General features: G+C 40.8%; 1 protein-coding gene across 2 annotated transcripts in view; it reads right to left on the minus strand.

Annotated features, from left to right (window-relative positions):
- Positions 1 to 15,187, minus strand: part of tsc22d2 (TSC22 domain family 2) — a 39,185-nt gene extending 23,998 nt beyond the window's left edge. For both annotated transcript variants that reach the window (XM_010778666.1, XM_010778665.1), the window contains exon 1: positions 12,982 to 15,187. In XM_010778666.1, coding sequence (XP_010776968.1) covers positions 12,982 to 14,525 — 1,544 coding nt within the window. In that variant the 5' untranslated portion in view covers positions 14,526 to 15,187. The remainder of the gene's footprint in view (positions 1 to 12,981) is intronic.
- Positions 15,188 to 18,287: the final 3,100 nt, after the last annotated feature.

Consider the following 18,287-nt stretch of genomic DNA (forward strand, 5'->3'; position numbering starts at 1 on the left):
TTGATTAAGTTTGCTTGGATGTCAGAACAATGCTGTATAATAAAGTTTGTAATAAAAAAATATGATACTTCTTTATACCTGCCTATTAATCATATTAAAACACATAAAAAGGTCAGTAAAATGTATGCCAAGCAAGTTCATGGGTCCAAAATAAATAAACACTTTAAGTGTCATATTTGACTGAAACAATCACAGGTTCCATTTAAATTGAAAATCATAAAAATTTATAATATTATTACATTAGTTATTAAAAGTTTAGGCTTCCTTTTTAATATCATAGTTGATAACCTGTTTTAATTTATTCAGTATTACAAAAGCACCGTTTACAGAGTTTAGTGCACTTTTAATGTGTAGTTTTATTTTTTGTTATTCTATTTTAAATACATTTTTGTGGATAGATGTTTTGCACCTGAAGGCGTTTCGCTTTCCTACAGCAGAGCTAAAACACTGCATGGCACGGGTGAGCAGATCCTTAAATGTAGCCATTGTACAGTGACCTAGTTTGGATTTTTAAAAACCAAAATACTACTTTGTGCCAGACTACCTCACACATTGAGCAATACCCTGCAAATACATGCCACAGAAAAGCTGGATCTCATGTTGGGCCAGTCGACTGAAGGAAAGTCACACAGAACTGTCAGATCTGAGGGGCCGTTCCCTGGTCTCGTGATGTTTGCTTGACAAGGGATTTAGCAGCCAGAACTTTTGTCAATAGAGAAACTGTGTTCGTGTCGCAACACTTTATCACACATAAAGCACCTGTCAAGTCAAACATGCAGAACTATTTGCAATAGTATCCAAGGTTAAGAATATCACATTAATTGGAATAGTGATGACAAATGTTGGCAAAACAGAAAAGACAATAAGAACATTATTCTATTAAAAAGGTGATATAACAACAGTGATGTAACCATATTGGTTTGATGATGTTCCCTGCTGTGTAACAGGAACTTATAACAACAAGTGTATCCATAAAAATCCCTGTGCTCTGACAGGTTAACAATCAAGGCTCAACATTCACAGGATGAAGAATAGAGTGAATCGCAAGCAGGATTTTGCCAGTAAACCCCGTTCAATCTTTAAACTGCTGCATGGACCTGAGTGAGCACACACTCCCTCGCTTCACTTGAAGAAAGCCTCTGCTTTCAGTGGAAAGCACACAAATTAAATTTTCTTTCTTCCCCTCCCTTTAAAATAAGTGTTTTTACTGCAACCACCTCTTTGAAGATGTAGAATGTGCATGAGTTGAGCAGACTTTATCCCTTCACACATGTGACTAGTGTCACACTGTAAACACACTTAAAAAGGTATCACGATACCCTGCTGTTAAAACTGTACAATACTACATTTTTATGAGTATTGGTAGTGTATGAAAGACAGTGTTGTATTGAAATGCGTTAACCCATGCCAACGCTTCTTTTTACATCCCAGACTGCCCAGCATTGACATTGTCTAAAAATATATTTTTCTATTTTGTGAATGAAAAAAGTCAAGTTTTCTGTCATGTATTATTCAATTACTTTTCCTAAAGGTTTTTGCCGAAGTCTCAGTAATAGTATTAAGATATTATAGTCATGTATTAGCAAGAATAATTTACATATCGTGAAAATACTACTACATGTGTCATATATATTTGCATGTTCATGTCATGCAGACCAAACTTTCCTTGGTCACATCACATAAGTATATGTTTTGTCTGGAGCGATGCAGGGGGAGGATTGAAATGTGACCAGCAGTTGAAGTTCATAATGTTGTGATTAGGAGATGCCGTGGGAGAGAGAGGAAGAGGCTCAATGGCAGAAAGGACCTGACCCCCTGCATGGGGCCTGCAGCCATAGCGAGTCAGGCAGACTCCAGCTGTGCAGCTAACAACCTCTGACAACACATCCCTGTCCACTCTCGTGTGAGAGGCTACAGCCCGAAGGACAGAGCAGAAAGGGCTGTTGGGTTATTTATGAGTCATCTTCAAAAATCTCAGTATATAAGATCGCAGCTCAAGCATTAGCAATGTTAGAGCAGGCTCCAACACCTCAGCAAAGACAAGCAAACATGTAAAGTCAGGGAAAGACGAGAGAAACTATGTCACACTGGTATGAGCATTCTCGTAAGCAGAGGGTGTTCATTTCTGCTCTGGTTACACATAATTGTTACTATGAGTAAAGATGAGTCAGTATAATTCAGGGTCGAGGGGTTCTCATTCAGATGGTAGGCCGCTGATAGCATCAGCCTGGAGCAACAAAGCCACCCTATATGCTCAATTTCACTGAGCCAGGCTCAAGTTCATTGACTCCGCCGGTTAAACAAAGTGTAGAATTGGTTTCTGAAGTGTGCCGCTGGCCAAGTGAACTCTGCCATACTGGCCCTGAGGTCTGTTTCTGCCTCAGCTTGTCAGCTGCTGTGTAATGAAACTGGACTGTCACTATTCAGTGACTTTGCATGGGGTCGAGCGGGAAGGCCAGTGATTGATTAGACATACTGCTGATTCCGGGTAAATGTAAAAATCTAACTTTATTATCAAGTTTGGGCTATAAGCAATTAGACAACATTAAGTCTTGAACACAGCATCAAATGTATTTAATTAGGTTGGAAGATGTGTTACATGTGATCACTGTAATGACAACACTATTAGGGCTGAAATGTTCCATCCATCTGTATGGAGTTATTGATTCAAAAAAACATTACCATAGCCTCCTTTAGTCTGTTATACATGGTCCCAGAAGCCATATTTATAGCCATGTTAGGGTTATTGCAACTGTTCAATACAATACTTTGGCTTTGATCAAAGTTCCTTTCAGCTGTTGTACTGATGGTTGCCTGGGTATTGATGTCTCAGCAGATTCTTGTTAAAGTTTACAAACAACTTCTCTTACATATACCGTACCCTGGGTGTGTCTTGTTGGCATTACAGTGACTGCCCTAAGGTAAACTTTCCTAGATCTAAAGCGGACTCTAGTACAGGAAGTGTACAGTGCCAAGGTTATTTGGAGGTTTTTGTTTGTTAAAAATGGGTAATGCTTTAAAAAAACCTGTCATTTTTGACAGAAATTCTGTCTTTGAGCCCAACAAATCCTTTCATTCTTGTATCGCACCTTTTCTGTCCTGTGTTTTCCTGCTTTAACTTAACCACACTACAGTCATACTGAGGAGTTTTTGGCTATCAATGGTTCTGCAGAGCAATGCGTTTACTAGCTGACTCTACTTAGTAGTTGTATGTGGTCTTTCAGCATCCACACAACAGTGGATAAAAGTAATTTCTGCTGACTGAAGAGAGGTATCCTATCAAATATTACATTTTCCAGCAGGCCTAGTGTCTTTGAAGGCCTCTCATACCCATGAAATGGACATCCCAGGGACTTTCACACTGACAAACATGTTTCCACCTACTTCAATGATAAAATGCACTGACCTTTCAGTTGTAGTGCTTTCCCTGAAATCAAAAGGAACACGTCTTTTTGGATGCCCTAATTTAAGCCAGAGCCGTGCACGGAGGCAGGGTGAGAAGAGAGCAAAGCGGTGTTTGATTAACATTTATGGTATAAACATCAATAAAAATGTGGTTGTTTTTTTTAAAACAAAAATAACCTCACAGGGTTTTAAGTGCAGTGCTAACATGTGATGTTACTTTCACTTGTGTTCCTGTTACACAGTTGTAAGGAAGATAAGAATGTGGTCGAAATGTTTTAACAGGTTAAACTTAGAGTCTGACTCAGATGAGGAATACAGAGGCATGACAGTGTGAAAGTTCAGAAAGACAAGTCTTCACACCTCACCCTGATGCTAACTAGGAGGTCAACATGCCTAATGGAGGTTTTCATACGGCTTAAAAAGACTTGCAGTGTTTGAGTAACCAATTCAAAAAAGGCTTCTGATGATCACAATGACAACTTCAGCATGTTTGGCCAAAGAAATCAAGTGAGCAGAATCTGATTCACGACAGCATGACACAATAGGTTCAACAAAGAGTTATGAAAATAATTGTCATATCCGAAGTGGCAATAGTTTGACACACACACTTAAAACCACATAATTAAAAGGAAGTCATTTGTTGAAAGATTAGCGATAAAATATATGGGTGGCTTCACCGGGTGAAAAGGAGGACGAGTTCAGGCACTTATAACAAATCAAACCTGAATCACAGCTAATTCTGTTTGGCACCACCGAATAAAATGAGCAAATAAACTGTCACTCTAACCAGCAACAATGACTCACATCCATTTCCTTGCAAGAACGTGCTCGAGACAACCCAGTTGAGTTGAGAAAAAGAAGAGGAAGAAGACAACAGAGGAAGTGCTTGACAGAATACGAAAACGGACATCAAAGCGAAGCAGGAAACGGAGGTTCTTGCAAAACATGCGCTTTACTCAGCTGAAGAAAGAAAAAAAGCACCCTGACAGATTTGCATTTCCTGCATCACTGTTTGATTGAACTTGTAGAACAGATATGACCTTAGTTGGCCTTCAGGGCAGGAAGCCTGTATGATAGACGAGGCCAATAAATCACTTCTGGATTTTGAGGGGCTTGAGGTAGAAATCTAGAAAACAAACAATCGAATAATTAAACTAATAATGGCAAGATAAATCATTGCAGCTTTAATTTATGCAATCTCACTTCTTAATAAATCGACCATTTGCTTTTCCTTCTTGGTAATACTTTTCGATATCCAACTCAAGGGATCCTTGAGAAGAAAAAAAATGTTACTCCTTTGATTTAAATCCCTCAGATATTGACAAAGAACTTTGACTCAAATCTAGCTCACGTCTGGCCTTAGTTTCACAAGATACTCCCCATCACTTCTGTGGAAAGAAATGGAGAAGTGTGGTATCGAAACATTCAAACCAGTCACACGTGGATTCAAGGACCATGTTCTATCCCTACTTTACTACCCTTAGAAAACCCCTTCTGAAGAAGGTTGAGATGGACTGAAAAAAAACAAAGCAGGCAGTGAAGGGTAAATTAAAAACACTGAAGAAAAAAAACTCCCAGACCCTGGAGACGCCGAGAAGAAGCCAAACATGAACACCCCCTAAAATCTCTTATTCACTCTTTCTTCAAACTTGGAGCCTCTCTTCTACTCTCTCTGCCAATCCCACACTGTCATACCAGGACACACACAAACAAACAAACACACACACACACAAACACACACACAGAACAAATGAACAGTCACTAGCACCAGTGAACCAGATCAGTAGACGACACCCATTGAAAGAGAGCTAGAGCCCAGAGAGGATGGATGACTCAAATGCAGCTGCCTGCCATGCTTTCCACACATCCTCATTACTCAGTATTCAGTCATCTCGGGGCTCGGGGGGGTGTATGTGCATGCACTGAAACCCTGTTGTTAAACCCTTTCTTCCCACTTAAATGAATGGCTGAGACACACAGTGAAACATTTTCTCCAGCAACTGGTTAGCCTATTTAGAGCTGAAGACATCTCTGGCTCAGATCTGTGGTCAGCTCTTTAAAAGCCTCCAAAAAAGGGATTGTCCCAGAACTGCTGAAGCACCTTACCACTTCTATTTAACCCAACTCATTTGCATTTTTTTTTTTTCTTCCCATTCCCGTTTGTGCTTTATTTGCTCCTAAACATATACTATGTCTCACATTGAGATATATTATTGCTTACAATTAGCAAGACAAGCGGACATGGGGCCAGTTCTGCCCAGTGGTAGTTTTTCTCTCTTTCACTTCCTCAACTTTGTATCAAAATATCTGACTTTACCGTAAACCAACCCGGGTAAGAGACAAAATCGGAAATAAGCAAGGCTTGTTACTTAAATGACCTATTTGGAAAGTTCAAACAAGTGTTAGAGTACTTAAAGATATCACCCTTGACGGTGTGTCCCATGCTGTTGTTTTAGATCTGCAGCAGAAGCAGCACACACATATGTCAATGTCACCAGAAACAGCCAGAGGCTACAGGTGTTTAGCTCAAGGGTTGCATGCTGTTATTTCAAAATGGCCCTTATACAATTTTCTTTCAAATAAGGATGATGTCTCCAAATTTTCCAACGTAACTATTTATATACGAAGCTAGCCAGTTTCACAAAGATAGACTTTGACGATGTCTAGATCAAACTAATAGTAACATTTCAGATAGCCGTTTAAACGTATGTGCTTCTGAATATCAAACGAATCAATGAAGCTTCTAGGAAAAAGTCTTTTCAGTGTGGAAACAAATACTTGGAAACAATCTCCAACCTGCATCATGTTCTCCTACCGAATGTTCAGCACTGCACAACTCCTATATGCCATTGCCGAGAGAAACCAAAAACATAGAGAAATCGATGCAAAACCGCCACATTCAAGCCTGTGGGAATTTTGAGAAATTGCAGCCTGGCCAAAAGTCAGGCCTTATCTGGTTTGGGCTGAGAATCCAAGCAATAGTTCTTGATTATATTAACAAGGACTATCTGGTGTTGAATTTGGGTAAAGAAAGGCCATTTATTTAAAACACATGGTGGACTGATGAATCTCAAACCCCTCAGAGATGGTGCACTGAGATGCTGTGGATCAGGGTATTTTATTTTGCACACACAAAATCGACGAACACAGTACACTGCTGTAGATGTTCAACAGGTAACTGCAGCCTCTTAAAACTAATTCCTTTCTTTACACTCACTCTACAACATTATGAGCAAGCCACAAATGATTGACTATGCTTACTCTGAAGATAGTGACTTTGTATATTTGTGTTTTATGGTTTGGCCGAATGTTTTAGTACAGCCAGTGTCAGCCCAAGTGGCGATTGCCGATATACTCAATATTCAAGCTGCTATTATCTAGGGCTGCAAGAAACGACTAATTTGATAATCGATTAATCTATCGATTAATGAAGCGATTAATCGACTATTCGGACTATTATGCCTTGCACAATTTCTCAAAAGCTCTGATTTAGCCATCAACTTTTAGATTTAGCTTGAGGTTGTTTAGGCATGTGGAAACTAACAATGAAGACGATAAGACATAAGACAAAGAGATGAATACTTGATTCAAAAATACATATATTATTAAATCAACTAAACACATTTTGAACAAAATTAACATTGCTTTTTTTGTTCACATCAAAAGAAACAACAATATTTTAACAAATCGTATTAAATAATGTGATAACAGAATAACTGAAACTTTAACAAAATAAATAACTCAGTTACCTCTAATCATTAACCCATGTTTGTATAATTGTGTTAACTGCGTGTGTTGCTGACGTGGAAAAGTTATGCGTGGATGGGGATAAATAGCTACTAGAAAGACATGTCAAACCCGGTGCATTCCTCCGTCTGAATGTGGTGCACTTTTGCTAAATTTTAGACAAATTGCTCGTGTTACCGCCCTTACATGCTAAATACTATTGGCAACGAGCATTGTCCACCTCAAGACGGGTAACATTTAACCACACCTTGGAGCGCTTCTCTCCGCCATCCCCGCCGTGTGTTGCTGCATGTAGCAGCCGCGTGTGTGTAAACTGCCCCGCCGTCTGCTCAGCCCAGGGCATCCCACAATCACAGCCATTCAGGGATCCTGGAATGTGTCCCCTGGAAGTTCAGGCAGGTCAGCTATCTGTGGAAAATAAGCTGCTCCCTTGTTTCCAGGCACTGCAGCAAACAAACTACAACACACACATTCACGCACACACACCTGACTCTCCATCCCACCCTGTCCTCACTCCCTCCCCCTTTGTGTTAAACTGTCAAACTGCCAAGAGGGGAAATGTTCAGAGTCGCTACAGTACAAGTATTAATGCATATTTAGACAAACAATGAAGACAACTCAATTAAATTGACATATGAAAGAAGAAATCTAATTTTCTTACGATTCTGGGGATGTAGTTTAAGCAAATGTTGTAGACAAGCAATACAAGTGTTTTTTGTTTAAAAATGTTACATTGAAATGAAAGCCCTTTGTGATTATTATTTGGTTTACAATGTATGTCATGGGAGTTCATTTAAATGAACACTGACTAACAATAGCCATCTCCGTTGTTAACGTTCATAATGATCATTTTGGGGGAGTGGTTTTGAAAAGAGGACTGAAGGGACAGAACGTCAGCGTTGCAAACTTAAGAGAATTAGATAGATTAATAAATTAAATTAGATAATAGATTTAGTGACTTTTGGAGCTAGTGCTACTAGCTAAATCCATTGGGAAAGAGCTGGCAACATTTAGCTTTTTTTTAATATAATAACTTGTGTTTTAACGTTAGTCAATAAAAACACTTGAAAATGTGATTTCAAGCAGGCAAAACAAGTGATTTCAGAGTTTTTAAAGTCATCTGCTGAAGTGAGTATTACAACTCTGCTCATCTCACCAACATTCAACACTTATGCTTGTCCAGCTTCGCAAAAGAGAAACTTCAAGTGTTTCTTCCCAAGATGACTCAACCAATTGAACCATTGTTAATCCAAAGTGCAGGCGCCTCTGCAGTCACCATAGTTGGAGATGGATGGCTCACAATTCGACCAATATAGACTCACAGCTGACCTTTCAGAAAGCTTCAAATCATATTGCAATGTTGTGTGACATTCAATGTGTGTGAGGAGAAATTAATCTTGTAGGTGTTTGAGTTTCCACAATTGCAGTGTGACATCATATGTCGGCTATCAGGCTAGTTGAGCAGGTTTGTAAACATAGCAGCTAGTTTACTTTCCTTTTGTTGGCCCAAGTTCATGGTTTTGTTTGCTGATATAAACGGCAGTCTTTAATTCCGGCGGAAACAAACTCAAGTTTATAAAACCCCACTTGGGACTAGATGGTTAAAAGGTTTGAATCCCTATGATGACAAGGAACAATAACCTTCACCCAGGCTTGTATTTCATACTCGTCAGAAGCTCACAGAGGACTGTGGCTAAACTGGGTTTCAAGTATGAATGTGAGCACAGAGATGAGGCAGGGTCATTTTCAAAAAGCCTTGAGGTGCAAACGTACTATAATCATTCAAACCACCTTCTCATCATCCAAGACATGCCCTTGCTACAACAATACTATCGTGCCTCAAGAAAAACAGCAACCAACAGTGTCAGGCTGTTTGTGTGGGAGAGGGAGAGGAAGGGATGGTGTGCCTGCGTCTAGCCCTTTCAGATAGAAGAGTAAAAGTCTCATAAAAGCAAGACAGTATTTTAAAATGTGGAGGCATGGTGGCTGAAGGGAGGTTCTTATCACCGTACAAATCAATCCTCGAAAATTAACATTAATCAATGATGTATTTCATATTTTCACTTTGAAAAATCCATTTGGATTACAGCTTGTTTTGCTCCTTTGAATACAATTTTATGATAAAAAGCACATTTTTATGCCGGAATTCACTTCAGACTGCATTCCTCCCCACTGTACAATTTAAATACAAGTGTTCTTTAGCCCAAGAAAAGTAAACATGATGAATTAATAATTACTCTTAATTAAGATAACACAAGGGAAGGGGAAGTTTGTCTGTCCTGTGAGGAATAATTGAGTTAACGGCCGAATGCTCCCATTGAGGGAAACTCATTTTTCCCAGAGGCAGTTTCATCACTTTATTGGCAGAGACGCAGCGGAGCAGAGATGCTAACCATTACAAGCTGAGGGGAAATCATTGTAATCTCACCACTCCACACCCACAATGCTTTGTTCCACTTTTGTGATGGACTCTAACTCAGAACAGAACCAAACAATGAAACAGATTATTTTACTCGTATACATAACAATGCACCTCTGACGAGAAGAGTTACAAAATCTGTGTCCCTTTATATTTGTGTGTGTTCCATGAAATATGTCAAGGTGTTTTATTTTCGTGCTCGATGAGATTTACAAGAAAGGCATGTAATTAAAACTGATAAATTCAAATTAGGATACATTTAAACGTGTTAAAAAGTGTGGGCTTATCCAGTCTTAATATAAACCTTTTTTCATAGTGTCCATAATGTTAATGTCCAACAAGCTAATATAGGACCAAGCCTGCTGATGCATTGTACAAACGTTTGGTGCACTGTGATCAACAAGGAAGTGTGTTGCAAATTGTACTACACTTTGAGGAAAACCATTTTTAGTAAATTAAAATAAGCTCTGGAACATTTATGCTGACTTACTGACTAGACCAAGGATGTTCAATTAGATTTAAAAAAGGCGTAAAATAAACACTTTAATTATAGCTGCTCTAGTTTTGGACCCTATTTAACAAAGTATTGTAAGACCAGTCTGCAGTTTTAAGTATCTATGACTTCCAATCTGACAGGAAAATGAAGAAGTGTGCATTGAAGAAAAAGGCGTAGCTTAAATGCTTAACTGGTCAGCAACGAGTCAACACTTCATTAGGCTGATGTGTCAACATGGACATGGACGGCCTAACAAGAGCCACTTTCACACCAAGTACTTTGCCGTACTTAGTGCCAGCACTTAGTACCCCTATGGAACTAATACCTCATTCACACCAACGGTGTTTCAGGGCCGGTTCGGAGCTGGAGCTTGAAAAGCACCGGGTTTTCCTCTTCACACCGCAGCGGAGCAGCCTCTTAGCTCCGGAATCCGGTTCATTTCGAGCACCAAAAAATTGTTCCGGCCAGAGCAAAAGCACCACATACGTCACGCTTACGTCGAGGCGGGGGGGGGCAGGGGCGGGATCAACTCCTGAACAACAACAAAAAGCCGGCGTTTTATCCAGTTTGTACACAACGATGGAGAAACTTAACAAGCAGCAGTGGTCCACTGAAGAGACCAGCTACCTACTGGGAATCTGGTCTTCTGAAGAGGCATAGAGGAAGCTGGAGCACAATCGGCCATTGTTGTTGTTGTCGGTGTCAGCTGTGAGGGGTTTCCACGCGGTTCGGCTTTATGAAGCAGGCACGCAAACGGTTAAGTCATGACGCAAACGATGACGCAATGACGCAGCACCAGTCGGACTCTGGGCAGTGTGAAAAGAGCCGGAGCTAAACCGAAGAACCGGTTCTGAACCTGAAAAGCTCTAGCATGGAGCTTGAACCGGAGTTGCGTTAAGTGTGAATAAGGTATAAGAGCCGATCGCGTTTACACCGGAACAAGTTCCCGAGGGAAGATTACGCAAATGAAGCCGCTGAAGTCACTTCTTCTTCTTTGGGTTTACTGGCAGGCCGCAAACAACTTCACGGCATATACTGCCACCCGAAGTCCCCGGCCGGAAGTCCCCAGAGCTGGGGACTGCTGGGACTGCCAGCAGCTTCTACTGAAGCCTTCCGATTAAATCGCCAGAACGCCGACACCTCCTTATCATTCCAATGGTTTTTTTTGTGTTGCCATAAGTTATTCTCTCTCCGTTGGTGCGCGGGGCTAATGCTAAACATTCTAATGCCAGCAAATACAATGGCGGCTTCAAAAAAACGTTTCAGAGCTTTACGGGCCGTGATTTGCAATTCGCCCAGCCAATAGAAATGGGTACTTTTTTTCTCCCCAGGATAGTCCCATCTCTCTAGCAGGCACTAAAAATTGGGGTAAAAGTTCTCTGAACTAAGTTCTCTTTTTTGTGTGAATGCAAAATTCCAGGCACTAACGGAACCAAACGGGAAAAGTACTCCGGTGTGAAAGCGCCTAAGGACTCAGAGCAGCACGCACACAGCGTCCTGCTGATTCAGCCTGGCTCTGTCAGGTGGCTTACATGCCTACTATCATTGCAACAGGTGTGCGTCTGTCCTCTCCACCTCCTGACACGTCCTGTCCTGTCCTGCTGCCAGCGTCACCATAGCTACGCAGACAGCCACTGGTGTCATCAGCCACACACACACACACACACACACACACACACACACACACACACACACACACACACACACACACACACACACACACACACACCGAGATTACTAGGAAACGGGCACTGGCTGTTCCTCATTAAATCAGGGACGATACACAATGTTTCTGCCCTCTGCACAGCGTCATCACATGTTTGATACTGACTCTCTCTCAGTAAACAATGATTCGCTTCTGGAAAATCTGAAATAAGTGATCAAATAAATCTGGCCTCAACCTCCAAATGCACACAAACACCTCTTTCTGAGGCTTTAAATATTCATAATAAGCACTGAAATAAGAAGAGAGCCAAATTGATAAAGTCTGAGGGAGATATGAATAATATAAATACTGTGTGTGTGTGTGTGTGTGTGTGTGTGTGTGTGTGTGTGTGTGTGTGTGTCAATCCCATTTAGGTCATTCTTGGCTCAAACAATGCTTATCCTACTCTTGCTGCAATGGCCAAGAGTGGCAACACTTCAGCTCAAGCTGTGTGAAGACCATCGGACAGACCCCAAAAATAGCTGCAGTGTGTACATTAGGAGAGCAATGAAAGCAAAGTAAGACTTTTTATTTACAAAGTATTAAGTTGTGAGGCTGGGATAATAGCCCAGGGTAAGTGTGCCAACTGTCTCTCCTAGACAGACAGGAGAATAAAAACAACCGCCTACGTTTGGAGAGTTATTCCCTTCTCAGCTACAAAACACAGCTACTGCCTGTGTTGTAACTTATCCAGATGCTTGTAACGCCCCCCTAAACCCAAAGAGCCTATATGATTGAATAGAGGCTAGAGGGAGGGGGCTATGGGTGTGTAAAGAGGCAAGTTACTATCCAATGTTTTGTGTCTTATATTCCTCTTGTCTCTGCCAGTTTTAATTTGCTCACTCACTACCTGTCTAACCCCACATTCTCTCTTTACAACTTTAGACTTAGCAACATAAACTTATAAGAACTTTTTTGTTCCTTAAATACAACCAAACTGTTATAGTGTGCCTATGAAGGGAGAAGCTTCCTCCACAGTGTGGAGCACAACCATACTGCATTAGAATGCAAAAATAATTTTCAATATGAGGGAAAACTTCTAGAAACATTTAGTACCTCAAACAATTTATCAGTGCTATTCCAGGTTAAGAGACTCGTAGAAAAACCGATGTCAACGCTATAATATTGCATTGTTCACAGCCGAACAAAAAGGTTAAAGGAAGTGGACTTATTTCACAAAGCCTATTTTTAAATGTTAAGCCTTCTTACCTGTCCTCATCCACATCCATGGTTATGTGGATGCCAAACAGACTGTTGACAGCAGGATTGGGAAGGTTGAAGCCATCGGTGAGGAAAGGTATTACACCATCTTTCCCTGGCATCACAATGGCGCTGCGCTGAGGGAGTCCATCAGACTTCTGCCTGCTATCTTCTACATGGTTGCTGAAGATGGAGGGAAGGCCTGTTGTTGCTCCTCTGTGGACTCCTTGGGGCTTTACAAGCCCTCCTGTGCTGGGCCCCTGACTTGGAGCTCCCGGAGGGTTGTTGTTGTGGTTTGCATTGGGCACTGTGGAAGGTGCGTTCTGGACACTGTTGTAGGAGGAGGTGAGGACAGAAGGTGCAGGGGCAATGCCTAACCCTCCTGAAGGCTGAGTCTGGCTGACATACTGTTGTTGGCCACTTCCTGTATTGCCTGCTTGCATCAGAAGCCCCTGGGCTGAGGCTGCCTCTCCGCCTGGCACTTGGGCCCCAGCACCAGCAGGGGGGATTAGAGGCGATGATACCTGGCTGGTTAGAGGCCCCATAGAGAGGGCAGATATGGGAAGGTTTTGAGTGCTTGAGACAAAGTGCTGCTGACGATAGTCCTGCTGGCCAGATGAGTGGCCAGGAGGAGGAGTAGAATAGGCAAACTGTTGGGCCTGCATGGCAGGAGGCATAATAGGACCACCATGGTGCACACCATTGAGGCTGTTAGAGAGGAAGGTCTGGGCCTGTTGGGATGCTGGAGGTGGATACCCTGTGGGGTGAAAGGCACTTGCTCCGTTCCCTATCTGAGGAGACAAGCTGTAGCCTTGCTGCAGAGGCTCTGAATGGTTGGAGTGAGCGGGATGGGCAACAGAGTAGCCACTGTCAGAGGTGTTCTCCAAAGCCTGTGCAGAAAAAGTACAGCTAATAACCACAGAGTTACAGGTGGCCCCTAGCCCACTGTCCCTGTCCGTACTGTGATCAAGGGTCACAGCTGGCTTTATGCTATCCACAGTCCGATTTGAATCTGAATCTCTCTCATAGAACTCAGTGCATGTCCACCTGCCCCGTCTGAAGGGCTCACCAGTGCCATGGTCAAGTTTAATGACCCTGAAACGGGAACTGCAGCTGGTTGTGTTCCCAGGAGCTGTGTGAGCCACACTGGCAGCAGGGACTGTACTGGTGACTGGCGGATGGGTGGCTGGGCTCGGAACAAAAGGCTGAGTTGTAGCTGCCACAGGCACACTTCCTGCTACATTATGTGGGGTGACACGACTAGTGCCTATACTTTTATAACAGAGTCCCCCGTTGACAGGACCCGTGGTGGGCGTCTGGCCGTCCGGAGGCTCCCCTAACGTAACGCTGTTTAAGGTTTCCTCTGAAGAGCTCCTCTCACACACCCCAAGGTCTGCCCGACAAACGTCAAATATTTCCGACGACACGTCCTCTGTGCGGGACTCGTCGTCCAGGCTCTCAGTATCGTCCGTGATGCTGCTGGCCGCCACCTGAGCCTGCGTTACACTCGTGATCTGAAAACAACTTTTCTTCTTCGCCGGCATTTTCGACATGTTGACTATTTGTCTCGGGTCTGTCAGCTCCCGGTTAAATAAAGTGCTGGACTAATGTCTTGCGAAGTAACTCACAGTTGAGGGATGTGACACAGACACGTACCGTCACAGGACATTTCCATAACGTTTCTCTTCCTCTCCCTTGTCGGAGAAAAGTGTCACAACCGGGGACAGACCCTGCGAAACTCCCCAAATCTTCCGCGGCGACTGCTGCTCCTACCCCGGCCTCTCTGACACCTCGTCGGCCTCCCCTGTGTCCCGGCAGCGAAGTTGAAAGCAGGCCTTTGTTGAAGTTCTTGTTCAGCAGCTGCCACCGGTACTTTAGTCTGAGGCGGGCCCGGTGTTCTCTCTCAGCTATAAGTGTAGACTAGCAGAGTTAGCTGACGTTAGCTAGTTTCCCCTACTCCGGTACCAGCATGTGCGACATCATGATGTAAACAAATCCATTGTCTGTCCAAAAAGAACATAAACTCCAGCAGGAGACAGAGAAAACGTCTCAAAGTCGCTGAAGTGTCGCCTCTCTCTGTGTGGACAGCTCACTTTTGGCAGCTGCTAGTGGCAGCTAGCTGACAGATAACCACTTTACCACAGCCAGTGGAGAACTAAGCTAATTGGTAGCTAACTGCTGCCTGCCGCTCTTCTAACCCAACCACTCGACAAGATGGCAAGAGCGCAATGCATTCTGGGTATTGAGGTCAAACTAGTTTTCAATTTTCTTAAAAACATGTATTTACAAATCAACGACGGCTCAAACTGTTATCGTATATACATGTTGTGAAATTGTGAGACTGAGAACAATTTTTAAAAATAAAAAGTAGTTTTACGTGGCTTAAAAACTATTCGTCACATTCGTCACTTCCGGTTCACGTCCCACCCACCGGTAGAAGCAAAAAAGAGAACAGATGTTTTTTTTTATTTATATCAAATCTTGTTATAAATTTGGCAAAATGTGAAGAATTTGATAGGTATTAGGAAAAAAAACTATTAAGATGTTTCTCTTCTCCGAATAAGTAAATGGTATCGTCAATAACGTGATAATTATTGGTTAAGAATAGCACATTATTCATGAAGGCTAGATAGAAAAGGAAGAATCTCTCACTTAACCGGTTTATAAACTAATTAAAGAAATATCTTCTAATTAAGTTAAATATCACAAACCAGGTTGTTCAAATAAATTATCAAAATATGCCACAATAGTGAATATGGCAATTTAAACAAAAATAAATCATTTTTATTTATAAATATCAGTTCATATTAATATTGCAGTGTAATACTTTTTATGTTGTTCTTTTTATCTGTTTATATTTTTGGAATACAAACTAATAATCCTAGGAAATCAGTACACTGAATTGTTCTAAATAAAGTTGTTTTTAAAACCAGAATATGAGTTTAAAGGCTATGTCTTATAATTTGGAGATTATATATTTGGATAACCTCACAATTATATATGCAATTTAAAATGTTGTTATATGAGTTATAACAGGAATCGTTCTTGTTTTTGAAGTATTCACTTATCTCCAGGAAACTGCGTATCCTATTCAGACTCTCTTATAGCTTACTTGGCATAATGTTGCTGAACAAATATGACAGTGATGACTATACTCTTGAGGAATGTAATAATTGAAATGATAAAATACTAATATCTTCTTCTCCTAGGTAAACAAATAAAACAAAATAAATATATATACATATATATATGTTTCTGAATCTCGTACACAAAAGAGTTCCATAGAGTTTGAGCTCTCAGCAGAAGCCCAATCAGCTTTTGTCTCGAAATTGGACCTTGGAGGAACCAGCCGTTCTCAATCCAATCTTAATGGTGAAGAGGCCACATAGCAGGTCAATAAATCGAAGATCTACTTAGTAGCAAGGCCATTCACGGCGATTAAAGTGAGTAGTGAAAAATAAAAGCATGTACAACTTTTGGTAGATCAACCATAACTGAACATCTTTTACTTGATCATTAAATTAAAAGTCAGCATCAAATATTACCCTAGACGAATATAAATGAATTATTATCGGCCAGGTCAAAGCAGACTTCTCTTGTGTGAGAGCCTGACAAAACTAGCAATAACCCTAGCAAATCATTGTAAGCCCCCGAAATAACTCAGCCTCACACCTTTGATTATAATAGTAATATCATAACCAAAAACCCTGGTTTAGCACAGACTTGCCCTCTGACAAAGCAGCTAGTAATATAGACAGAATTTCCAGAACAACATAGAATTTTGCTGGTTTCTTTTTCATATCCAGTCACATCCAGGAAACAGGAAATGCCTCTAGCATATGGCCCATGACTATGGTGACCCCCAAGGGTAAAGTATCAAGCACAACACATGCAATCATTAAGATTAATACACTCCTGCATTTTGTTTGATATTGTCAGCATTAACTAATAATGTGGACTGCATTTTCTTGTTCCGTATAGACATAAATGAAATATTATACTAAGAAATGAATGTGTTCTTGAGAAACATATGTGATCTAGTTTTTTTCTAGAGTATATCACCGCAGCTTTGATTGGACTTGCTTCAAAGACTCAAGCAGTATGAATACTAAACCTTCATTCAATTGTTTCATGTGTCATCTACAAGCTAATGGATCTGGTATTCATGTACTCTACTTTATGACTGTGATGACTCATATGGGACTTTAGCATGTAAGGTGTCTTTCAATTATGTGGACTCCCTACCATGAGTAAAATCGATAGTCTTTTTTTATGGAAATGTATTTAAATCATAATATACTAATAATAATAATAATAATAATAATAATAATAATAAATAAATACATTTAAAATACATTGGCACTTTTAGATCATACCTGAATTACCACACACTGTATCAGTGACTTTATTCCTGACGGTGACTCATTAGCAATGAATGATGACTTGAGGTAACTGCCTCAATAAAAGCCATCAAAGGCTTGTGCTCGACAGCAGGACAGATTGTCACAAAGAAAAATAAATAGGTCACAATGTTGTGTTGGCCCATGGTTCGACCAACCTAAGTTTCTTTTTTTTATTTCCTTTTTGAAAGTGTTAAAGAAGGTTTTCTGGCCTGATTTCTACTGAAATACAATGACAATTTAGAACACAAAACAAGTGATTAGCTTTCGGTGCAGATCTTTATTAGTTTAGGAAAGTTTCTCTGTGGAACAGCCTGGCCTTGTGGGTTTGAGATTATGTCATATTAAAGTCATTGATTAAAGTTCATTTGGAGTATTTTGTTGCATTTCCCCCATTTTCTATCAAAAATGAACTGCTTGTTCATTGTGCTTTAATCCAGATTAAATTAGCACAACACAATCCACACTTACCCTCAATGTCACGTTACAGTACTTCAGTTGTGGACAATGGCAGTAAAAGAAAGTAAAGGAGAAAATGAAAACATTTCGGTTCATTTAAGAACAATTATCTTTACCTCATCTCTTAATCTAACAGGTCACCTTCATATTCATGTTTTTCTTTTATATATTGCCGTTTCTTCCCCTCAAAGAAACACATGACTGTTTGAGAAATGGCACTACAAAATAGCTTTGCCGTATTATTCCCCTGACACAAAGACTAATCATTGAATCATAGAGTTACGTAATGTCCGGTTGCCGACTCACAAGGTCTCTCTGACGAAAACAATTCCATGCAAGCCTCAGATAAGATGGAGGAGATGGAAAACAGCTCAATATAGATGTGGGTTGACACACAGTAATAAAATATTTAAATAGATTTTTATTTTCTGCTGCATTTCATAAGGGGAGAAAAAA

This window comes from Notothenia coriiceps, unplaced genomic scaffold (genome assembly GCF_000735185.1).
Source record: "Notothenia coriiceps isolate Sejong01 unplaced genomic scaffold, NC01 NC01_scaffold00019353, whole genome shotgun sequence".
Lineage (NCBI taxonomy): Eukaryota > Metazoa > Chordata > Actinopteri > Perciformes > Nototheniidae > Notothenia > Notothenia coriiceps.